Source organism: Vulpes vulpes, chromosome 6 (genome assembly GCF_048418805.1).
Source record: "Vulpes vulpes isolate BD-2025 chromosome 6, VulVul3, whole genome shotgun sequence".
Taxonomy (NCBI): domain Eukaryota; kingdom Metazoa; phylum Chordata; class Mammalia; order Carnivora; family Canidae; genus Vulpes; species Vulpes vulpes.
The window spans coordinates 5,138,239-5,160,599 of record NC_132785.1 but is presented as its reverse complement, the minus strand read 5'-3'; the positions used below and the strand labels follow the sequence as shown (position 1 = coordinate 5,160,599).

The 22,361-nt window shown below is 44.2% G+C and overlaps 1 protein-coding gene across 5 annotated transcripts in view; it reads right to left on the bottom strand.

Moving 5' to 3' along the window:
- The window catches only part of LCP1 (lymphocyte cytosolic protein 1), an 83,474-nt gene that overhangs the window by 16,919 nt on the left and 44,194 nt on the right, over nucleotides 1-22,361 (bottom strand). For all 5 annotated transcript variants that reach the window (XM_072760580.1, XM_072760579.1, XM_072760581.1 and 2 more), the window contains 9 exons: nucleotides 14,917-15,003; nucleotides 14,197-14,360; nucleotides 13,898-14,027; nucleotides 12,272-12,404; nucleotides 9,573-9,654; nucleotides 7,842-8,007; nucleotides 5,948-6,090; nucleotides 3,026-3,121; nucleotides 880-1,075 (listed from right to left, as the gene is read on the bottom strand). In XM_072760580.1, coding sequence (XP_072616681.1) covers nucleotides 880-1,075; nucleotides 3,026-3,121; nucleotides 5,948-6,090; nucleotides 7,842-8,007; nucleotides 9,573-9,654; nucleotides 12,272-12,404; nucleotides 13,898-14,027; nucleotides 14,197-14,360; nucleotides 14,917-14,980 — 1,174 coding nt within the window. In that variant the 5' untranslated portion in view covers nucleotides 14,981-15,003. The remainder of the gene's footprint in view (nucleotides 1-879; nucleotides 1,076-3,025; nucleotides 3,122-5,947; nucleotides 6,091-7,841; nucleotides 8,008-9,572; nucleotides 9,655-12,271; nucleotides 12,405-13,897; nucleotides 14,028-14,196; nucleotides 14,361-14,916; nucleotides 15,004-22,361) is intronic.

Below are 22,361 nucleotides of genomic sequence, written 5' to 3'. Positions count from 1 at the left end.
AGGAACCAAATGGAGATGTTCTAGAGGCAGCTGGAAGTGGGTGATTAGAGGGCTTGATGTATATACTTGGTAGTCAACAAAATGCCTGGACCCCTGGCCACAATTTATCAAACAATACAAATGAGGCCCTGTTGGAATACGGATTGATTTTGCCTTCTAGCTCCGGTAAAGCATTGCAGGGGGGGATAAAAAATCAATATTTTAAATCTGGATTTCCTTTCTTTGGTGATATTCATTGAATATTAGTTCCATCTTGATTTTTTTTGTCTCAATATTGAGACTAATTTGTGGTGGAAAAAAGAAGAACCTGACTATAGCTACATGCTTTTCATTCTATCTCAGGGCATCTAATCCCCCAAATACAATGCCAGGGATTCTGCGTCTAAACTTTACTCAGCTCCCCACCCCCACCCCCACCCCCAAATCCCAATCAAAGAAACAAGACAAAAACCAAAACCTCACTAATAAGCCCCTCTTAGCATTAAGTTGAACACTTTAAGATGATGAGTGGCTGCAATCTCTTGCAGTGAGGAATGCACACTGCATCCATTAAGTACATAAATTAGGTTTTTGGAACTCAGGGTTTATTTCATCTGATAATTAAATGCATTCCTTCCCTAAAACATTTAATTCTGATAATGGATGAAGCTTATGTATAATGGATGTGATATAATGGTATTTGATTATTCCTGCTTGGCTGTAATTGACTTGATTAATCTATTTATTCTCTTTGTTATATGCCAGGGAATTGATGACCTGTTTGCAAATCTTCCCCAACATGGAAGGGGTTGATATTTGCTTAGCAGGTAATTTCGAGCGGCCCTTGAATTCAAATTGTGAATGCTCTTCCGAACCTCTGAGCAAGAGGTTTCCAGTTACCTTCAAGAGCTCCCCAGTCGATGTCCTGGTTCTCTGGTTTGTGCAGGGCAGGGTATCTATTAAAGAGGTTGGCAATGAAAGCCAAGTTCAGCTTGGGGTTCCCTCGGACGACATCTGTGGCTGTGACAAACTGCCGGCAGCCCAGCCTCTCTGCCTGCTGCAACATGCATTCTGCCCTCTGGATGTCATCCTTCTCCTGCAACGAGAGAGGACACGTCAAGGTTGGGGCAAGGCTGTCCCTGCACAGAGGAGGCAGGAGCAACATGAAGAAGAAATGGGAAACCTACTGAAACCCTCAGTGTCTAACCTCCGAGAGGCACTTAATCGCCACATATGATTTACTTATATTTGCCTGAACTGAAATCAGCAAGTTACAAGGGCCAAATGTCCCAGAAATTGAGAAATTGAGTCTCTCCTCTCTGTACAGAGCCATGTCGGATGAATGCTTGGTTGTCCTGTTTTTAAAGAGATTCAGTAGATCCTATAATCTTATCATTTCAGTTGGTCTTCATTGTTTTCAACGATGAAGCTACTGTCATAAGTAATACTCCCCTTTTTTCAGTTCATCGAAGATATTTACACCGATCAGTAGAGACCCTCTGATTGGTATAGCCACTCCTCTCACACGGAGTTGGTACACTTGGGACTCAAACAAAATAAATGTTAGTCCAGCTGCCTCGTGCAATTTGGCCTCTGCAGACTTCAGATTGAGGACTTCGTATGTTGGAAGGCGATTCAAATAGTTCTAGAGAACCTCTAGTCCTTTGTAGGTAGGCTCTTACTAGGAGATAAAGTTTTGTGTGGTCCACTGTTCTCAAAACTCTTTTAGGAGTCTATGAAACCACCAATTTTCAGAAAACAGAACTTTAAATCAATTTATTAAAAAAATATTATAATATATAATATATTGTATATATTAATAATATATAATATTAATATATTAATATTAATATAATGCCTTACTAGAGATGACACTGCACATTTCACAGACTTGTCACTCAGGAATGAGTTGACTTTAACATCAGCTCATTGGTTTCAACTCTAATGATATCAAGTGAGACATAAGCACGGAGAAAGCAACTCCTCCAGGTCAGAATTAAAGAGGTGGCAAAACCGGTTTCATCATCCAGATCCATGCTGGGGCTGTTTTTAAGAACTCTTAAACGAGACATTTTTAAGAACTCCACACAACCTGCACCCAGTCATTTTCGCCTATTACCCCCCAGTGATGTAGTGAGGTAGGGTTGTGGCTGGGTGGATGTTGGAGGCATCGTGGGTTTCGATCCTTTCTATGCCATGTACTGGCTCTGTGGCCCTGAGAGCATCATTAGCCTTTCTGACCTTCAGCTTCCTCAAGTGTAAAACAGTTATTAACACTCAGCTTAGAGATGTTTGCAAGGGTTAGAGGCAGTGCATGCAGCGTGCCTGGCATAGTACCTGGTACATAGCACCAGCAGGTGGGGTTGTCCCCTTGTTAGTACCGGAGGGAAAGGATCCCAGCCTTGGATCAAATAACTTCCAATAACCCATCATATGATCTTGGACTTATTAATTAATCCATTTAAGACTCAGTTTTTTCATCGCTAAAGTGAGAATCTATTTGTGTAAGCATCCCATTGATTTCCGGAAATAAGACTCAGGTATCTAAAAATGAACATCATAAGTACCTCTTGGTGTCGTTGAGTCTATTGAATGGTGACACGTACAGAAGTTTTGTTGAAATGTGGTCCGCCGTTTTCAAGACTCTTTTGAGAGTCTATGGAACCGCCAATTTTCAGAAAACAGAACTTTAAATTGATTGATTTATTAATATAATGCTTTACTAGATGACCCTGCACGTTACCCATTTCACGGACTTGTCACTCAGGGATGAGTTGACATTAACATCAGCTCATTGGAGGCATTTGAGGCAAGGTGTGTGGCGTTTGAGCGGTTTTAGTTTCTTTCCTTCCTTAATATCTATTTTCAGATGCAATTTCCCACAGTTATCACCCAAAACCATTAACAGTTGTTAACAGTTTTACCAGGGCTTTCGGCAGAGATGTGGACCCCCGGAAGCCCAGAGTCAGGGTCATGCGGGGCCGTGGAACTGCCAACACAAAGGCAGAGTCACGTTCTCTAAACACAACTTGGGACACGGCCTTACCCTTAGTCCTGACATGTCAATAACAACAGCAGGAATACCTTCTTCATCTCCTTTTGGTGCCACCTGTTCAAGCAGGTGGTAATAAGCTTTTGAGTCCTGTGAGAAATTAAGAAATTACAATTTCAAAATAGCACAGCTAATTACATACTTAGCACGGCATTAATTTCCCCAAAGCAAACATATTATATTTCTTATTTGACTGTCACTCAAAAATGCAACTTAATTAACAAAGCTGGAAGCACTAATTTGGATTTTCTATTTCTCTGCTTAAATATCATATCGGACTTTCTTTTTAAAAGGACTATAACAAATACAGGATATACACAAATACAGGCTATAGGAGCAAATGCTATTCTCTTGTTCTTAGGGAAGAAAAATTACTTATGCAAAGGTATTAAATTGTATACAGGAAAATATATATACCTTTATATTGCTGTAGAAGTCAGTCAGCTAAGGTTTAATTAAAAAAAAAAAAGTGACAGAAAAAGGAAGGAAGCAGAAGTTTAAAGCCGAGTTTAAAAACACAGTTAAATGGACAATCAGCAAAAGAAAAATAAGGATTTCAAAGACAGAAGGTTTGAAACATTAACAAGCAGTCTCTATGTAAAGGAGATATTAAGATGACAAGCACACTTAATATTTATCAAGGCGGTGGGGGAAAAAATGGTTAAATTTGGTGATAGCAGATTGGATACAGATATCCAGCCTCACGTTTCCCGAGATTTCCAAATACGCTTACTCATGAAAAGCATCCTCAGAGTCCTAGTCTTCAAATTACAAATCCGTGTTCATTCAGTAAAAGCATGCAAATATTCAGGTCGTTTATTTAAATCCTTTTAAAAGCATCCTAACGTCTCTTAAAGGATGAAAAATCAGCTTGTGGCTCTTTTTAAGCCTGGATGGGGCCCCGGGGGTGGGGGGACGGGAGGGCATGGGGGTGCTCCCCACTGGTGATGTGAGAGACACTGGAACAAGAGAAAGCCAGCCACTGAGGCTGCACCTGGGGAAACCGGTTTTCATCTGTGTCCCTCCCCCCCCTTCTCTTCCTGGTCCCTGCAGCTATTTTGAAGCCAGTGAAAGTTCCCCTGCAGGTGTTGGGCACAAACAAGATCTGCCTCCGGGTGTCACACCTGCTTGACTTTGTTAGGGCTCCTCTCTTTTCATCTGACCCTAAAAAGCCTTTCCCACTCACCCCAGGGTGGGTGTTCTCCCCACCTCCGCTGACCTGTGTGACTTAAGGGCACCTCCCAAAGCTGCCAGATGCTCAGAGGCAGGAGGCAGCTGCCCCCACCTACTGTCAGGCCCGACCCCCGTGTGTGCTCAGCGTGCCAGCTCCTACGGTTATTATGTAAGAACGCAGCTTTATGGTGATGAGAAATCAGATAAATTTATGGCTCCAATGAAGCAGCCTAATTTTGGCTCAAAAAGCTGGAAAATTTTGGCTGAAAACGTGCAGAGCTTAACTGCTGAGCACAAAGGAGGACCACCTCGCTGCCCAGTTCCTGTTAAATCCCCATTTGGTTGCGGGTGCTGGGCTATCAATAACCGGTGGAAGCTAGAAAAATGCATTTGGCATTATCAGCTTAGGTGCTCAGGAATGGGGGACTTTCCATCTAGAAGCTTCCATCTAACTAGCACCATGCACGGCAGGCAGCCATTGAATCCACAGCAGTGGGGAGCTGTCACCCAAAGGAATATGTAAGGCCTGGGTGACTCGTTGGGGAGTCATATGACCTCTCCTCTGACTCTCCCTCTTTAGAGAAGGTTTCTTTAACTTTTCAGAAAGCGGAGCCTGAAATGTTCTTCTCCTGCTGCACCCCCAGCTCGCATGCTGCTCCGAAGCTCTCTGCCTCTCGGCCCACCTGCCCTCCTTGCCGACAGCTCTTTCACCTCGACATGAAACTATTCACAGACTGGAAAACCACAGGGCATGCTTCCCTCCGCCTTTCCCCCTTTGCATCTCTGCTGTAGGGCCGCCTGCCCCCCTCTACACGCCCTGGGGGACATTTCCATTGCTGATGGTTTCCAGAATCATCATCTCTCAAAAACTTTTCTGGCGGGATGCCTGGGTGACTCAGCAATTGAGCAGTTGAGCGTCTGCCTTGGGCTCAGGGTGTGACCCTAGGGTCCCAGGATCAAGTCCTGCATTGAGCTCCCTGCGGGGAGCCTGCTTCTCCCTCTGCCTGTGTCTCTGCCTCTCTCTCTGTGTCTCTCATGAATAAATAAATTAAACATCTTACAAAAAATAAAACACCTCTGGCTTCTACAAATGCAAACCTTTCAAGAAATTCCGAGGTTGTTTGAGTTGTTTGAGAGAGGCGGTATGGAGGCTGAGTGCTGGATTTGAATCCTGACCCGTTCCCTAGCTATGTGAATGGGAACAAATTACGTGAATTCTCTTTTAACCTCAGTTTCCTTATCCGGAAAAGGAGGAAATGATCATCTTTGTCTCAAAGGCCATTTAATCGTGAGGATTAAATCAGCCAGTACACGTATAAGCAGGCAGGACGATGCCTGGTACGCAGCAGACCCCCGGGTTGGTGTTCTTTGTGTAAGTAGAAGTCTAATCCTCACTGAATTTTGTTAAAAGATTCCCATCTGATGCACCCGGAAATTTGATAGAATCAGGACCTCACCTCCCTATATAGATTCTCTGCCTTGAAAAGGTCTTACCTTTTGTCTTACCCCTTGCTCTTTCCCCCTCCTCTGCTGACACTGTCACTCCGGGTGTGTGTAGGGGACCCATCTGCCCCGACAATGCCGCTGTGGTCCCTGGGACTCCAAACAGATGTGCGTGAGAGGATAGAGCGGCTGCCACAGCACCAGCCACCTTGAACAGAGCTCTAGAGCTTGTCTTCTCTCCCTGAGCATCCCGGGTCCCCTTCTCTGCTGCAGTTGGGCCTGTCCCCACTGTGCTCCTACCTTGATGTCAGTACTGAAGTTGTTGATTTTGTTGCAGCCTGCGTTCTCCAGGTGGTAGTTGGCCCACCGCAGCAGCAGCTCCTCGGGGGACAGTTTCATCAGGTCCTCCAGACTCTCCCCTTCCCTCAGAAGGGCAATCAGAGCTGGGGAAGGACAAAGGCGAAGAAAGATAAATACCAGGGATCTGGGAAGGGCGCTGGAGCTCCACAGGAGACCTGAGAGGGCAATGCCACTTCTCCGGGCTGGGGGGACTTAGGGCCCTTCCAGCGGAATAAACACTTTATTATCATTCCCTGAAAAGAAAGGCAAGGTGCTGTGAGCTTAGTTACTAGCCTCACTTTTTTAGGTGGGGGAGACAAGTCACCGGTGAATCTCGGTGCTTTGTCTGAGAACCATGCAGAAGCCACAGAAGAAACCGGGACTATCGGGCTCAGAATGCACCACTGGGCCTGTCAGCCCACATTCCATCCTACGACAACAGTTTTGGTTTTAAGAGATCAATTTTGTAACGAGCACAACTGTCTCCTTGCCTATTCCCGTAGGTGATTTTACGTTTTGAATGCTTACTTGCATAATTATAGCATCTCAGAAAGTGTCATCAACCCTTTCCTCCATTCTTCCCAGCTGAATAACCACGGTTTGCTCAGCTAGAAGGTTTATTTTATTTTTTTAAAATCTTTTTTCTTTTTATTTTTTTTTCTTTTTATTTATGATAGTCACACAGAGAGAGAGAGGCAGAGACACAGGCAGAGGGAGAAGCAGGCTCCATGCACCGGGAGCCCAATGTGGGATCCGATCCCGGGTCTCCAGGATCACACCCTGGGCCAAAGGCAGGCGCCAAACCGCTGCGCCACCCAGGGATCCCTAGAAGGTTTAAATTGAGTTGGAGGTCATCATTTGTCGGTCAATAGTTTGCTTCTCGTGGGTTCTAAGTTTCCTGTTTGCTTTTTCTCCCCTGTATTATGTTTGACCCATACCGGTTTCAAAACGGCAACCCAAGATTCTTCGCTGGTTATGGTGATTTGGGGATACAAATTTAGACGTACATATAACTAAAGATTAGAGCTTGGCTACAGATTTCACGTTAGTGGGCTCTCTACTGGAAACAAAAAGGTTAACTGGTTTTTTTGTATGATTCTTATGGCGATGTCCTACTTTTGTCTCAACAATGGGGCTGTACTTGTTTAAATGTAGATAGGATGTGGACAGCAGGCAGAGTTCGACTGACAGCTCCAATACTTAGTTGAGAGCTTTGAAACCCTACACGTAATCTTCCACAGTCTTGGTAAACAGACCAACTTTCTCCTGACCTGGTGCCATCCCTTCGGTATATGAACGTGAACCACTTCATAAAATACAAGTTCAAAGGAGTCTACTTGTTACAAAGCATCCAGAGGCAAAGTGAGCCCAGAAAGGCTCTTGAGGTTGGATCCCAGACAGCCAGACGGAGCTCTAGGTTCTAAACAATCATTGCGATTAGTCTGTGGTCATAAAAAGCTTTTTGCTCTGTCATTTTAAAAAGTCTGGCTGGTGTGGATGGAAACTCTTACGTTAATGTAAACAGATTCGATGTAACTGCAATTTGCAAAAATTGAGGATTCTGAGCTTGACTATTCCTGACATCTTCCTCCCACGGCCCCCAACACATGCATTAATAAAAAAACCACGCCACTGGGGCACTTGGGGGGCTCAGCGGTTGAGCGTCTGCCTTTGGCTCAGGGCATGATCCTGGAGTCCCAGGATCGAGTCCCACTTCGGGCTCCCCACAAGGAGCCTGCTTCTTCCTCTGCCTGTGTCTCTGCCTCTCTGTGTGTGTGTCTCTCGTGAATAAATAAATAAAATCTTTAAAAAAACCAAACACGCCATTAATCAACATTTGCAGCTTTGCTCGGACCTTCATTTCTGCTGAGTTCGATGTCAGCAAACAATCCAATCTTGATGACTTGCCACAAAAGTCCCAGGACCAGGTAAGGCTTCCCCTCCTTCAAGTCCTCAGCCCCAATGTTAACCACGTGGCAGCCGATGGCTGAGGCCGAGTTCAGAGCCAGGTTCAGATTCTCCTGAGGGAGAGAAAGTGTACATTGTTTTTGACTTCGTAGATGTCAAAGGATGATTACTGATTGACAACAAGGCTTTGCTTCTGGAAAGCTCACAGGTCTAGAGGCATGGTCTTTGTTAAATTTTGACGAGTGCAAGAAAAAAAAATCTGGGAACCCAGATACTGGGCTTAGGCGGTGCCTGTTGGATCAAATGGGCACCCTGAGTTGGAAGCCCGTCCTGGCCTAGATGAAACGAATGAGTCTCACACCTTTCCCTCCATTCTGTTCTGTGATGGAGCCTACACATTCAACATCCCCATTGGCCACACATACAGGGGTACCTTTGAGGGTTGTCATTGTCTTGTCACTGGCCATCATTAATAACACAACCGTCGATATAAATCAAGCTCATGAAAGACAGTAACAAAACAGCGTTTTGGCTTTCAGATCAGGTATTAAGGGAATGTCATTAGGGCAATGACAAAGGCACAAATCAAATCCCCGGAAAGGATACTAAGACAATTTAATGAGTATCTGTAATATCTGGGGACCGTAAGTCTGCACACCCCTACACGCACACACACGTGCACAGACGTAGAGACTACATGTTCTTATAATTAACAGTGTATATAATGCAACTCATATGGGGTTGGGATAGAATCAATGAAATTTTCAGTCTGGAATCTGTATACTACTCTTGGGTCCTGAAAGAAGATATCAGAGGCAGAGATATATAGAAGTTGTCTTTAGGGCAAGTTAGAAACACAACACAGGCCACCAGTGATTCGGAAAGGGGACTACCAGAAAAGTGGGATTTTGCCCTCGTGGAGAGCTCAAATGACAAATGGAAAATATCGTTTCTGCTTATGGCCAATATTAAAATGTAACATCAAGATTAAATTTAACATAAAGCACATTCATGTATGTTTAATCATCGTTCCCACTTCCATTTTAAAGGTACACAGCGCCGCTTACAATCGAGCAGCGTGACATATTGTTCATGATTTAAGCAGTGAGACATGCTTCCTGAGTAAGAGAGTTAATAGTAACGTCGAAACACTGGAATATAACGTAGAAATACAGCTCACTTACTACTGGTTAGTCTTCCAGTTAATCAACACATTGAAGGCCTAAAACCAAGTTATATTTACCGCACTGGTGGCTGTGGCCAATGCCACTGTGAGGCTGCCAGAGCAATTCCCGTTTCTCACCCTCCCAATTCTTAGAAAGGCTTATCTTTTCAGCTAAAATGCTGCATATTTGGCATCGGCTCAAAGATCAATTGCTAGGGAAAGTTGAGTTAAAACTTTAGCCAATGTGAATTTTATTCCCAGATGGCCAAAACAAAGAATGGGGCCCAACCACTAACTCCCCACCGACATCCCCCTCCCCAGTTCCCTGTTATATGAATAAAAGATAAAACAAAAGTGTCTCCCTCTATCCCCACTAGTCATGATGAATCACTGGCCGCAGAGCTGAGTTTGGGAATAATGCCCGAACACCTGGAACAGGCCGGCTCTGCAGTTCCAGGGCTCCTGCATCCCAAGCACAACCTTATAGTTTGGTAACAGAGAGAGAGAGTGTACCTGGATGGTGAAGGGGGTGAGTTTCTTTTTGTTGATGGTTCTTTCATCAATTGTGTCTGGCACGGATAGGTTGATCATTTTACTGAAAAAGAAGCAAGTGAATTAAGGAAAGCTGGCTTCTGAATAACAGAGTCCAGGGACATTGAATTTAAATTCTAGCAATACCATAAGCAAATGAGATGGCAATATAAGCTGTGTGATCCAGGGTTTTGAAGCAAGATCAGTTATGCAATTCTGATTAGATTCAAACTCTCTATGGGAAAGGTTAATGTTCCTGAAGTCTAATAAATAAATTGAGGCAGGAAATAAAGACCCTACTTTATTCATGTACCTGAAAAGGTGCCAAATCATCCTGGTTTCCTGAGCATATTAGGAAATTCTGGGTAGAGGGGATCGCTGGGTGGCTCAGTGGTTTAGCACCTGCCTTCTGCCCAGGGTGTGATCCTGGAGACCTGGGATCGAGTCCCACATCAGGCTCCGGCATGGAGCCTGCTTCTCCCTCTGCCTGTGTCTCTGCCTCTCTCTCTCTCTCTGTGTTTCTCATGAATGAATAAATAAAATTTTTTTTTTTTTAAAAAAGGAAATTCTGGGTAGAAAGCCAAGGCACATCCTTCATGAGTATGTCACTTTCTCAGCTGTGAAAAATTGTCCCCACCGTAGAAGTGACTACTTGTACACTTCTGAGCTTATGCAATGTCTACGTTTCTATCTGACTCCTGGTGGAACTCTATACTTTCAACTAAGCGGACGCTAAAATGTTTTATATCTTGCTATAGTCACTGTTGTATCAGAACTTGAGAAATTTCACCCACTTAGGTGTCTAATACATTGACCAGATGTCTAAAGTAAGCTATTATTATCTATTAAGAACTGCTTTTACTCATTTGGCATTCGTTTTACCTCCAATGGGGCACAGACAATAAATTTCCGAAGGTCACCTCCATCTTATTTAAAGAAAGGAAGTTGAAAAAGCAAATCCAAAGGAACAATAACAAATTCAAAGAACAGTAAACTCGACTGTGGCTATTTGTTCTTATGAGAAGTCAGCATTAACATTTCTTCCTCACAGTTCGTAAGCAACTGCCTTTTCTGTGGTGTTCTTTAAAGATGCGTTTCCATACCTCTGTCATGTGTGTGCATACATATATTTCAATAAAAGATGCTTTATTGCAATTCAGGCAAAACAAACTCATAAATCATGATTTGAAAAAGCTGAAACTGTTGGTGATCTAGAAGCCCACCACTGGGAGATGATGGGAGGCAGGGGTGACTTTAGAACATGTGTAGTGACCTTGCTCTTGAAAAGCTTATCATGCAATTATAGAGACAAAATATGTGGATATGAAAAGTTACATTATAATGGCCCCCAAAGTACTGCAAATATGTGCTTTAAGAATCTGGTGAAGGGGGGATCCCTGGGTGGCTCAGCGGTTTAGCGCCTGCCTTTGGCCCAGGGCGCGATCCTGGGTTCCCGGGATCGAGTCCCACGTCGGGCTCCCAGTGCATAGAGCCTGCTTCTCCCTCTGCCTGTGTCTCTGCCTCTCTCTCTCTCTCTCTCTCTCTCTCTCTGTCTATCATGAATAAATAAATAAAATCTTAAAAAAAAAAAAGAATCCGGTGAAGGGAGAGACCACTGAGGGAGTGGAATAGACCAGAAACCTTTAGTGTAAATGGATTTCTATAGGAGGAGAGGATGCGGAATGGTGTTCTCAAAAAGAAAAATAAAAGGCAAAGCCACAGCTGCAGTTAGAAGCAGGATGTGTATGGGGAAGAGTTAAGTCTGGTTGCTGGTACATTCAGTTACTAACGCAGCCACTCACTCAGCACCCTGGGGGGTACCTGAGTCATAGGTGTCTCGGGAGGTAAAGCTAGAAGGAGACTGAGGAAAGATGATGGAGTGTGTGGGGTGCCAACCTAGGGAATTAGGACTTGATCCCGTAGGCTATATTTTTTATGTCTTTTTTTTTTTTTTGGCAGTTGAAAGTTTTTAAAATGAAATCTCAGGGTGAACTCTAATAAATAAAATACTAGAAAGCAGAATTGTTCTGCTCAGAGCAGGGGAGGGGGGTTCTAGGTCTCTCGTCTACCCAGCTTCCCCTCCAACTCCTGTGCCCACCTGAGATTGGGCATTTCAAGCCTCTTCACCAATGCCATGCCTCACAGTGGCATTAGAAGCCACTAAAGCCAGAGCCACCGAAGCATTTCAAAGACACCATCATGACCATCTGTGTGTAGAGGTCTTCTGCAGACAAAAACATTCCTCCTTTCCTAGGTGTCCTCAGCATTTGTATGTACTACTCAAAAGTCCCTTTACTTAAGGATTTGCACTGGATTTCTTCAACTCTCATGCTGCCATTATCAATCTATTTTCATGGTAGGTCATGTTCAGATGAAGCCAAATGGCATATAGTCCAAAAATAATTGCTTTAAGGCCTTGTATTATTGCATCTCTATCTGTATGTGTCTCTATGCTGTGCATCCCTCTCCTCCAACCAAGAAATATTAGTTTTACATTTCTCATTATAAGTTGCTTTTGAAATTAGTTTGCTTTCCAAGGATCTGCTAAGTCCAAGTCCAGAAAGCATTTCAGATCCAGCTGAGCACCAAAAGGAAGTTGGCCTAGGATAATACAATGAATTTTTAGTATTCCAGAAAATTCCAGGGAAACCTTTGGAAACCAAGGAGGAAGTGTTATTTACCAAAGGACAATGCCATCCCCGACAGCACTGAAGAGATCATTCGTGTTTGGATTCATTGGAATAACATGTCGACAGTCGGGGTCATTTTCCAGGGCTTTGTTTATCCAGTTGACAAAAGCATACTTCTCTTCCTCTGCAAGTAAATGATAAAAATGACTTATCTGCAAAATGAAAATCTGACATAAACCGAATTATTTATTTTTATTTTTATTTTTTCATAAACCGAGTTATACACATAGATCTCAGATTGTCATGCCCAGGAGAGACATTGAGATATGATCTGGTCCCTTACCCTATCATCTCACATTTTTTGACATTAAAAAAATATCAGGTGACTTGGGGAATAGGCACAGAATCTCTGTTCACTCCAGGTCATAAAATATATGCCAGGCATATTTAGAAGAGAGAGAGAGAGAGAGAGATCATATGTAACTATCATATATAAATTTATATAAATAATAAAGATATTTTTATTTATTTTTAGATATAATTTATATCTGAAGATGATCTAATGCTAAGGATAAAACTCAGGCTGCCTCTAGCCCAGCCAATTTAAATGTGAGATGATCACAGATAATCCCCTGTAATATTTTTGAGTTTCTTGATACAATTATAACGAAATTGCTATGAAAAAAAAATCTTTTGTGATATAATCTTTCTTTCCTATCAGTAAAGCTGCCAGAAGTTGATTTGGGAAATTTTAATAAAACCTCAAGTTGGGACACCTGTGTGGCTCAGCGGTTGAGCATCTGCCTTCGGCCCAGGTCATGATCCTGGGGTCCCGGGATCGAGTCCTGCATTGGACTCCTTGCATGGAGCCTGCTTCTCCCTCTGCCTGTGTCTCTGCCTCTCTCTGTGTGTCTCTCACGAATAATTAAATAAAAATCTTTAAAAAAAAACACACAAAAAACCCCTCAAGTTATGCCTTATAGCCCGGCACAGCATGTCACTGAAAGCCATAGGGTCCCCTCAGAAGAATCTTGAGTCACAAAAGTTTGAGAAGCACTGCACAGCACCTCACTGCCTTGAAGACTCATAATGCCTATTTACGTAATTTCTGGCTTTAAGCGTAAGAGGTTAAACATTGTGTTCACAATTTACCGACCATACTCAACCATGGACTTACTTTTCAGATCAGCTAATGTTTTGAAGAACTCAGCTTGGGATTTGCTGGATCACCACCCTGTCTGAACTTTTAATTTCCCTTAAGGCTGTTGGACGGCAGCCTTCAGAAGAAACATACAACTTCCTTCCAAATCAGTGAAAATACAATTTTTTTTTTTTGACTAGGCATTGGGAAGAATCATGAAGTTTGGAGGAAATAGAAGCCCGAGTAGTTCATTTTATCCGTAAGATTCACAAAAGAGTTCTTGCAGCCTTAATGTATTTTTTAAATACTACTGAGATTTATCCAGTGTTGGACTGCGAATTAGGATCAGAATTAGTCAATAAACTCGTGTTGGCTTCTGTCTTGGTTTGTCTTAGGTGTAAACACCAGGTTTAGAATCTGTAACCCCAGAAGGTACAGATTCTTCCCATGTGGCCCCTTTCCTACTACCCACCCGCAGGCTCTCCTCATGCCAGCAGCCGCCCCACTCCCACTCCACGCCCACGGGGACCGCCTACCCGAATAGGAGTGCTGGGTGCCGACACTGGACTGCTCCGACGTACCGCCGATCGCACAGATCCCTTCCTTCTTATTGATTGCCTTTCTAAAGGTCTTGGCAACCTCTGTGCTTTTTAGGCCATGAAAAACCTGCAGCAACATAGTGTACTTTTAAGAAACCCAATCAAGTGATCAAGAAAACCACAAAGGGGGGAATACGTGATGTTGAAGCAAGGAGGGTGGCAAGGTACTTCTGGATTTTTTTTTTTTTCAAATTCCAAGTTTCAGATGCATCTCCTTGTATCTGCATGGTACTCACCTTGATAAACTCATCAAAGCTGATCCTCCCATCCTGGTCCAGATCACCTGTAGCCATCAGGTTTTCTGCGATTTCTCTCACTCTGTACCCAGGCAGAGGCAAGCAAGCAGCCTTGAACAGGTCGTTCAGCTCATTGCAGCTGATGTACCCATTGCCATCGGTATCTGCAAGGCAAGGACGTGCTGACCCAACGCAGGTAATGGGATGAGGAGGTGAGGGCAGGCGAGATGGGAGGGGAGTGCGCGGGAGAGGCAGTCATTCAGGGGTCAGAGCCTGACCCCATGCAAGAGCCAGGGTCTCACGGGAGGCCCGTGTCTATGAGAGATGGGCATCGGGGTCGCTCCCAACCGCCGTGAGTCATCATGTCACGACACAGGTCCTGGAAGCAGAATCTGAAGGGACTTTGATAGGAACAGATGGGAAAATAAGTCACAAGCTTAGAGCTACAAAGAAAAACCAGGAAGTCAAAGAAAGCAGACAAGACAAAAAATATGAGAAGAGCTGCAGGTGTGAAAGGGTCCAGGCCATGTTTTGATAGAGAAAGAACTAATTTTCTTAAAGTGGACCTTTCCAAATTAAGTCCCCCCAGCTCCTCTGGCCAATGCCACCGTATTCCTTTCACTTGCCCTATTTTACTTATGTTACCATTTCATCGAATCTGTCCCGAAGCTACTCAGTCAAGAGGAGAATTGTGTGGCTTGAGCCGCCCGGTGTACTCACCCACTTTGGCAAAAGCTTCCCTGAGCTCCATCATTTCTTCATCGGACACTGATCCTCTGGCCATTTTTATTGCTTTAGGCAACAGATCTGCAGAAGCAAAAGAATATAAGGAATGACTTTTGTGCATCTTCTTTTTTTTTTTTTTTAAGTTTGTTTATTTATTCCTGAGAGACACACAGAGGGAGGCAGAGACACAGGCAGAGGGAGAAGCAGGCTCCCTGGGAAGACCCCAATGCGGGACTCGATCCCAGGACCCCGGGATTGCGACCTGAGCCAAAGGCAGATGCTCCACCACTGAGCCACCTAGATGCCCCCATGCATCTTAATTCCTAAACTACCACATTAAGCAGCAATCCTCATTTATTAAAGGAAGAAAGAACCCTCTGCATCCCTCATGATTTCTAACTACCTTTCCAACATGTAAGAAATAGCCTTATTCTTAACCGTCCTTGGGGTGGTCTCCAGTGGGCTCTCACCACTTTCTCCTTTCCTGTGTATACAGATGGCTCCTCACCCCAGGAGCTGGAGCTGATTTCTCTCCCCTTGAATCTGAGCTGATCCTGTGTCTGCTTTGACCACCGAGAAGGCAGCAGAAGCCATGTCTGAGACTGGAAACTCCTGGCTCCTTTTGGGATGCTCATTCTTAGGATGCGCCCTCTTAGGAACCCAGTTCCATTCTGCAAGACGTCCAAGCCACATGAAGAAGCCAATGAAAGATTCTCGTCTGCCTCTGCACGGGGCGTGGAGAGAGCGGTGGGTGGCATGTTGTAGGCCACCCAAGGCCCATGAAAAAGCCAATGACTGGGTGCTCTGGTTAACAGTCCCTCGGCTGGGCCCCCAGCTGGCAGCCAGCATCAATTGCCACGCTCCAGGGCAGGCCGCGTTGGATGTCCCAGCTGACTGGAGACCCTGGATGTCCACAGTCCCGGTCACATCACCCTAGCAGGAAAATCACCCGGCTGTGTGCCTCGTCAACAAGAAGAATCAGGACATGGGATAAAACGATTGTTGCTTTAAATCACTGAGTCTTGGAGTCGCGTGTTACACGGCAAAACACAACGATGACACTCAGTTTTTACATAAATATCTTTTTTTAGAGATGATGTCAAGTTCACATTTAAAATGAATATGTTTGGCCAAGCCAACAGATAACTTTTATCATTTTAAAGGGAGCTTTCAAATTCTCTAAATATTCAGAGAAGGAGGAAGGGAACCTGACTCGCTAAGAATTCATCTATGGGAACCTAAGGGACTTTTCAGGTGTTTTTTTTTTTTTTTTTTTTTCCCCCCCAGAAAGGAGTTAATTTCCCTGTCCTTGCGCTGCCCTCTAGCGGATAGAAAGAGAATGAAACAGAAAGGAAATTCTATTCTCCATGCTCCTGGCTAAATCACACCAAAATATTTCTTTTTTTCTTTTAAAGATCTTATTTATCCATCCATGAGAGACACACAGAGAGAGGCAGAGACACAGGCAGAGGGAGAAGCAGGCTCCCTGGGAGGACCCCGATGCAGGACTCGATCCCACAACCCCAGGGTCACGCCCTGAGCCAAAGGCAGACGCTCAACCGCTGAGCCACCCAGGTGCCCCACACCAGAATATTCCAAATCAGAGTTCCAGTAAAGCTTACTGGATTTCCTGGTGGGGAAGGGATGAGTGAGTGGGGGTGAAAGGGTGGATGATGGGGTGTTTTTACATGTAACTATAATTCAAGCATTTCAGGGAAGTCATTGATTTAAAAAAAAAATATCTTATAATTGTTGCAGGATATTGCTGTAAATGAATTTCACTTTCTGTATATACACAATGTTCTTAGTACTGTGCTTCTTCTCGGTGGCAACCAACAACCACATAGACAAGGGAACAGTTTTAACACTTAACCCTGTAGGCCAGAAATGCCTTGTGCTCAATTTTGCAAATCCACATCTCTTATCCACCAACCTACTGTTTTTTCTTGTACATACACAAGCAACTTCAAACTTTTGTTCCCCCCACCCAGATCCTTTGTTAACAGAAGCTTTACACGTAGATAAAAGTGGACAAGTAAAAAGAACAATTTGGTTGGAAAAACTCCAAACGTCCCCCTGCCACCACTGGCCTGCTTCCCATCACCTTATGTACCAGTAGGAACTCAAGGGAGCATGATCTGAAAGTCATAGAATTAGATATTGTTGTTTTTTCAATTCCTCTAAAACGATGTTTTATTATCAATAAAAGTTTTATTTTATTATTTACCTTATGTATCTAAAGAGGTTTGTTGGGCTCTCTGAAGGAAGGTAAAATTCTAGAACTTAACTATATAAGCAAACATTAGTTACACTGCACAGGGGCCAGACAACAGCTAGCTGGCTTTGTCATCTTCACTCCCTTCCTTTTCTTTTTTTGTCTGACTTTCTGTCTCCCTCCTTTTTTTTTCCATACTTTTCCTTCCATCCATCCATCCATCCATCCATCCATCCTTTCTTCCTTCCTCCCCCACCAAGCCTTGTCCTTAACACAATTTGAGCCAGGTTACAAAATTACATCCAAACCTAAGAATTTGAGTGAATAAAATCATGCAATTATTAAGGAAGAGAAATAAGTATGGGGAAAAATAAGATAATGGCAGGGAGGAGCTTTAATCCTCCAAACTTAGAGTTTAAGATGGCACATTTTGGCTGAAAATCGAGCTCCAAGTCCTCTAGAAGCGAATGCAAAAAGGAAAATGTCCAGCTCATGCTATCTATATAAGCCAAACCAACCAATTATTTCAGGGCCAGGGAACTGAGGTCTGATAGAAATGCCTTCACCCAGGGCCTCAAGGAGAGGACCCTTGTGGGATGCAGCAAACTCTGCGTTTCTTTTTTTTTTTTATTATTTTTAAAGATTTTATTTATTCATGAGAGACAGAGAGAGAGAGAGAGACAGAGGGAGGAGCAGGCTCCATGCAGGGACTCGATCCCGGGACCCCAGGATCACGCCCTGGGCTTAAGGCGACACTAAACCACTGAGCCCCCCGGGCTGCCCAAGCTCTGTGTTTCTTATAATATCCCTTGATGAAATCTGATGGCAGAAAGAAAAATATTCCCACTTTGTCCAACAGGAAACAGAAGCTCAGAGAAGTTAGCACACATCCCTCAGATCACACAGCCACAGAGAAGAGCAGCCAGGATGCTAATTCTCAGCTCTTTTCTTTTCACCCTTGCTACCTATGCAGGTTTGAGGCCTTCACACCTGTGTTAGGTATTCATTTCGTCCTCCCATACGACTGCACACCAATTATTCATTAGCCAGCTAACATGCATACTCCGTGGGAGGTTTAAAAACTATGGCACAGAGAACCTAGGTAGGTATCCTAGCTTAGGAAGATCGTGCTTTCATGTGTCATGAAATCGGCTTTGATTGACTTTGTACCTTTTACTAAATCCTTGTGACTAAACCAGCCTGACTCTCCCTTTACAAATATTCCCTATATACATTAAGAGAAGGCTCTCCTCCATCATAGTTCACAAGATCTTTGATAAAATCTGGTCTAAAGCCCCAAAGCTGGCTGGCCTTTCTTGTTTTTCAGTGTCTTTTCACTTCCTGGCTCATGGATGTTCATGGGATTATGAGAGAAATGAATTTATTTACAGATATTTTCCGAATGCCTCCTACAAGCCAGGCGCTGCTCCTCATTTCAGCTGAGGCACATCTACACCGATCTAGGGGCCCTGAAAGCATGAAGCAATGTTAAGGATAAGAAGAATGAATGGAATCTCTGAGTCTAAACTTAGCAGTATCCTTTTTTTAAAAAATATTTTATTTATTTACTCATGAGAGACAATGAGAGAAAGAGAAAGAGAGAGAGAGAGAGAGAGGCAGGCAGAGGGAGAAGCTGACTCCATGCAGGTAGCCTGATGCAGGGCTTGATCCCAGGACCCCAAGATCATGCCCTGAGCCAAAGGCAGATGCTCAACCTCTGAGCCACCCAGGTGCCCCTAGCCCTATCCTTTGACATAGAGTTTTAGATAGTAGAGCACTGTAAGAGATGGGAGAAAAATCCCAAATACAGGCAAAAAGTAGACTACGCTTTAAGAGTCAAAAGCAGGGCCAAAGAAGAAATGAAAGAGTTACAGTATTAGGTGAGAAAGAAAATCTAAAGATCATGGTATAATGAAAAAGTAGGGAGAATGCTTTAGCAGAGAAATTGGATGGCCTGTTCAAATTAAAGAATTTGGGGTGGGAGGTTGAAAAAAAGCATTATTTTAAAACCATGTGATTTTTTTTTTTAAGATTTTGTTTATTTATTTATGAGAGACACAGAGAGAGAGAGAGAGGCAGAGACACAGGCAGAGGGAGAAGCAGGCTCCATGCAGGGAGCCTGATGTGGGACTTGATCCAGGGACTCCAGGATCATGCCTTGAGCCAAAGGCAGATGCTTAACCGCTGAGCCACCAAGGTGTCCCCTAAAACCATGTGATTTTTTTAAGCCATGGCAAGTAGGTCAAGATGAAAAGCCTGAGCATCTGGATAACTATATTTTTCTGAGAGATTCATAAATGGGGAAGATCGACTTGGAGAAGCCATGGAGTGAGACAGCCGTCACATTTTAAAAATCCAAAATCCTTCCATGATTTAAGAGCTAAAGCAAAATTTATTTAAAAAGGGCCTGAGTGGCTGGGTCAGTTGAGCGACCAACTCTTGGTTCCAGCTCAGGTCATGATCTCAAGATCATGTGAGATTGAGTTCTGCATAGAGCCCTGGGCATGGAGCACTGAGGCCCCGCACTTAGCAGGGAGTCAGCTTGAGCTTCTCTCCCTCTCCCTCTCCTTCCCCCCATGCCTCACCCTCATGCTCTTTCTAAAATACACACATACAAACTTTAAAAAAGGTGAATTGGAGAAGGAATAGTCAACAGCCAAGGTTGCTATGACACTGTGTTGTTTGGGCCCAGCACGAATAGCGATCTGGAGAGGGTCTCATCTACTATCAGAAAGAGCAGTAAGTCCTGGAAACTCAAACTTTTAGAGGTGGAAGGAACTCGGGAAATGGTTGATCACAACTCCTTCCCTTTATAGGCAGGAACACTGAGGTTCCGAGGGGATGGAATGCTTTGTCTGTGTACAAGTTCCCCAAACAAGGCCGGAGTTTTAAAAGTAGCTGCTGGTGAGCAGAGCCAGAAGCCCACGGAGGTACCACGAACAGGGCCACTGGGCCGTAACCGAGAAGAAACCCCTCAACTAATGGAACTGAACGTGCCAACGGCAGCATGTTCCCGAAGCAGAGAAGCAGGGAGCGAAGGCGACGAAGAACACGCAGGTCACACCACGTCTAGAAGGATACGGCCGGGGTTGGAATCCAAGATGAGGCACTTTACACAGTCATGTGCTTGCCTGGGAAAAAAACTATACCCACTTCACGCACACTCGAAGGTACGTGTTCCCATAACAGTAGGTTCCCAAGGATGCAAGAGGAGGGTTTCAGTTTGCAAATTGTTGGCAGCACGTTGGCTGTGGTCCCGGGAGAACCTGCTGCAGGAGGGACGCGCTGAGGCATGGGGCGCCTGAAGGCCTGTTTCTTCTGGGTTCCGCTCTACCGCTCCTGCGTGGGGGGCGGCCCCCTTGACTTTTTCCCGGTTTTACTGAGAAATCACTGACACACATCCCTGTGTGAGTTTAAGATGTATGGCCCGATCGGGTGGTTTCCATACCCTCAGAAGGGGCTCAGCGGACATCCACTCTCCCAAGCAGGTCCCATAAGAAGGAAGAAGGAAAGAATATGGGGAAACACGTTCTCTTCTTGTGATGACAACACACACTCAACAATCTCAAAATTTCTTTTCAACGCTCCTCCTGCAAACCACACGGCAAGGCGAGCTACAGCCGTCGTGTTGTCCATCACACCCCCAGGACCTATTTATCAGACAACTGGAAGTTGGGACCTTTTGATCATGTTCCTCCAAATCCCCGCCCCCGCCATCTACTTCTAGGAACCACAAGTCCGATTCCTTCTTCTTCTATATGTTTAATTTTAGTTGTTTGGTTTTTATTTTTCTTTATTTTTTTACTTTTTGAGATTTCTTTTTTTTTTTTAAGATTTTATTTATTTATTCATGAGAGACACAGAGAGAGAAAGAGGGGCAGAGACACAGGCAGAGGGAGAAGCAAGCCCCCTGCAGGGAGCCTGATGTGGGACTCGATCCTGGGTCTCCAGGATCACGCCCTGGGCCCAAGGCAGGCACTAAACTGCTGAGCCACCCAGGGATCCCCAACTTTTTGAGATTTCATATATGAGTGAAATCAGACGATATTTGTCTTTCTCTGTCTGACTTATTTCACTTTGCATGATGCCTTCAAGGTGCGCACACGTTGTCGCACCTGGTAGGATTGCCTCCCTTCTATGGCTGAATAAATGCCGCTGTGATTTTTTCTCCCTTGTTAATGACTGCATCATCCAACTATGCCCTCCCAGAAACCATGTTAAGGTCTCTCGCAAATCAGTGGTGAATTTTCAGACCCTGTTTTTGAATCACTGCCCGAAATCATAAATCTAAGAAGACAGACTCAAACCATTCATCTAAGTCACATTTGGCTGCTAGTTTTCCTGTAAGCACTTACATTCATTAAATCAATAGCTATTAAATCCCAAGACATTTGGCCAGAGAAAGTACCGGTCGTTCACTTTTGCAAGATTATTTCTAAAGACTCAAGAAAACTAAAGAACCGCCCTTCCCCCTCCCCAAATTGCAAAAACCACAAGACCGCCTCATTTCTTGAGGTCAAGTTGAGTTTTGAGTCTCAGCTTCGAGGAGGCTGGTATTTTCCAGACCAGTAGTGAAAGAGGTTTTCTGATAATGACTGCTTAGAATAAAAGCACCTAATTCAAGTTCCCTAAATTTGGAATATGGAAACTGTCGGTAGGAGGTTACAACAGAACACAGTGCTGTAGAATTTACAGAAGGAAATACACTCTCTAAAAATAAATGCAAAATTGTAAGTTGAATTTTCTCTGAGGAGTTTCCTGACTGACGATGAAAAGCCACAGAAGGGACGGAAAAAGGCGGCCTGGCCCAGAGCGAGATGCTCACGGGCTGGAGCCACTCCTGAGACGTGGGGGTGGTGTGCGGGGCAGTATTTAGGTTCGCTGTATCGATGCCCAGTTATATAACTGCCAGGACCAGGGCGGCATCTGTGACCTAGCATCACATTGCCAAGGGACTCTTTTGAGCGTGTCCTACTTTCCTTGCAACTTGACACAGTGGGTAAAGGAAAACTGGAAACTCGGGACCCAGATTCCTAGCTTCACCTCGACTGTGTCAGTACGTCAACGGGACAAAACCACATGACTTCCAAACACCTGAATGAACAGTTAATCCAAAACAACGTGTAATCGAAAACATCATTCCTATTGCAATCTTTGGTGCCAGACCTTTCTGCCTGAAGAAGAGGAACATAAAACACAGAGGAGTCCCAAGCAAAAATAAAAC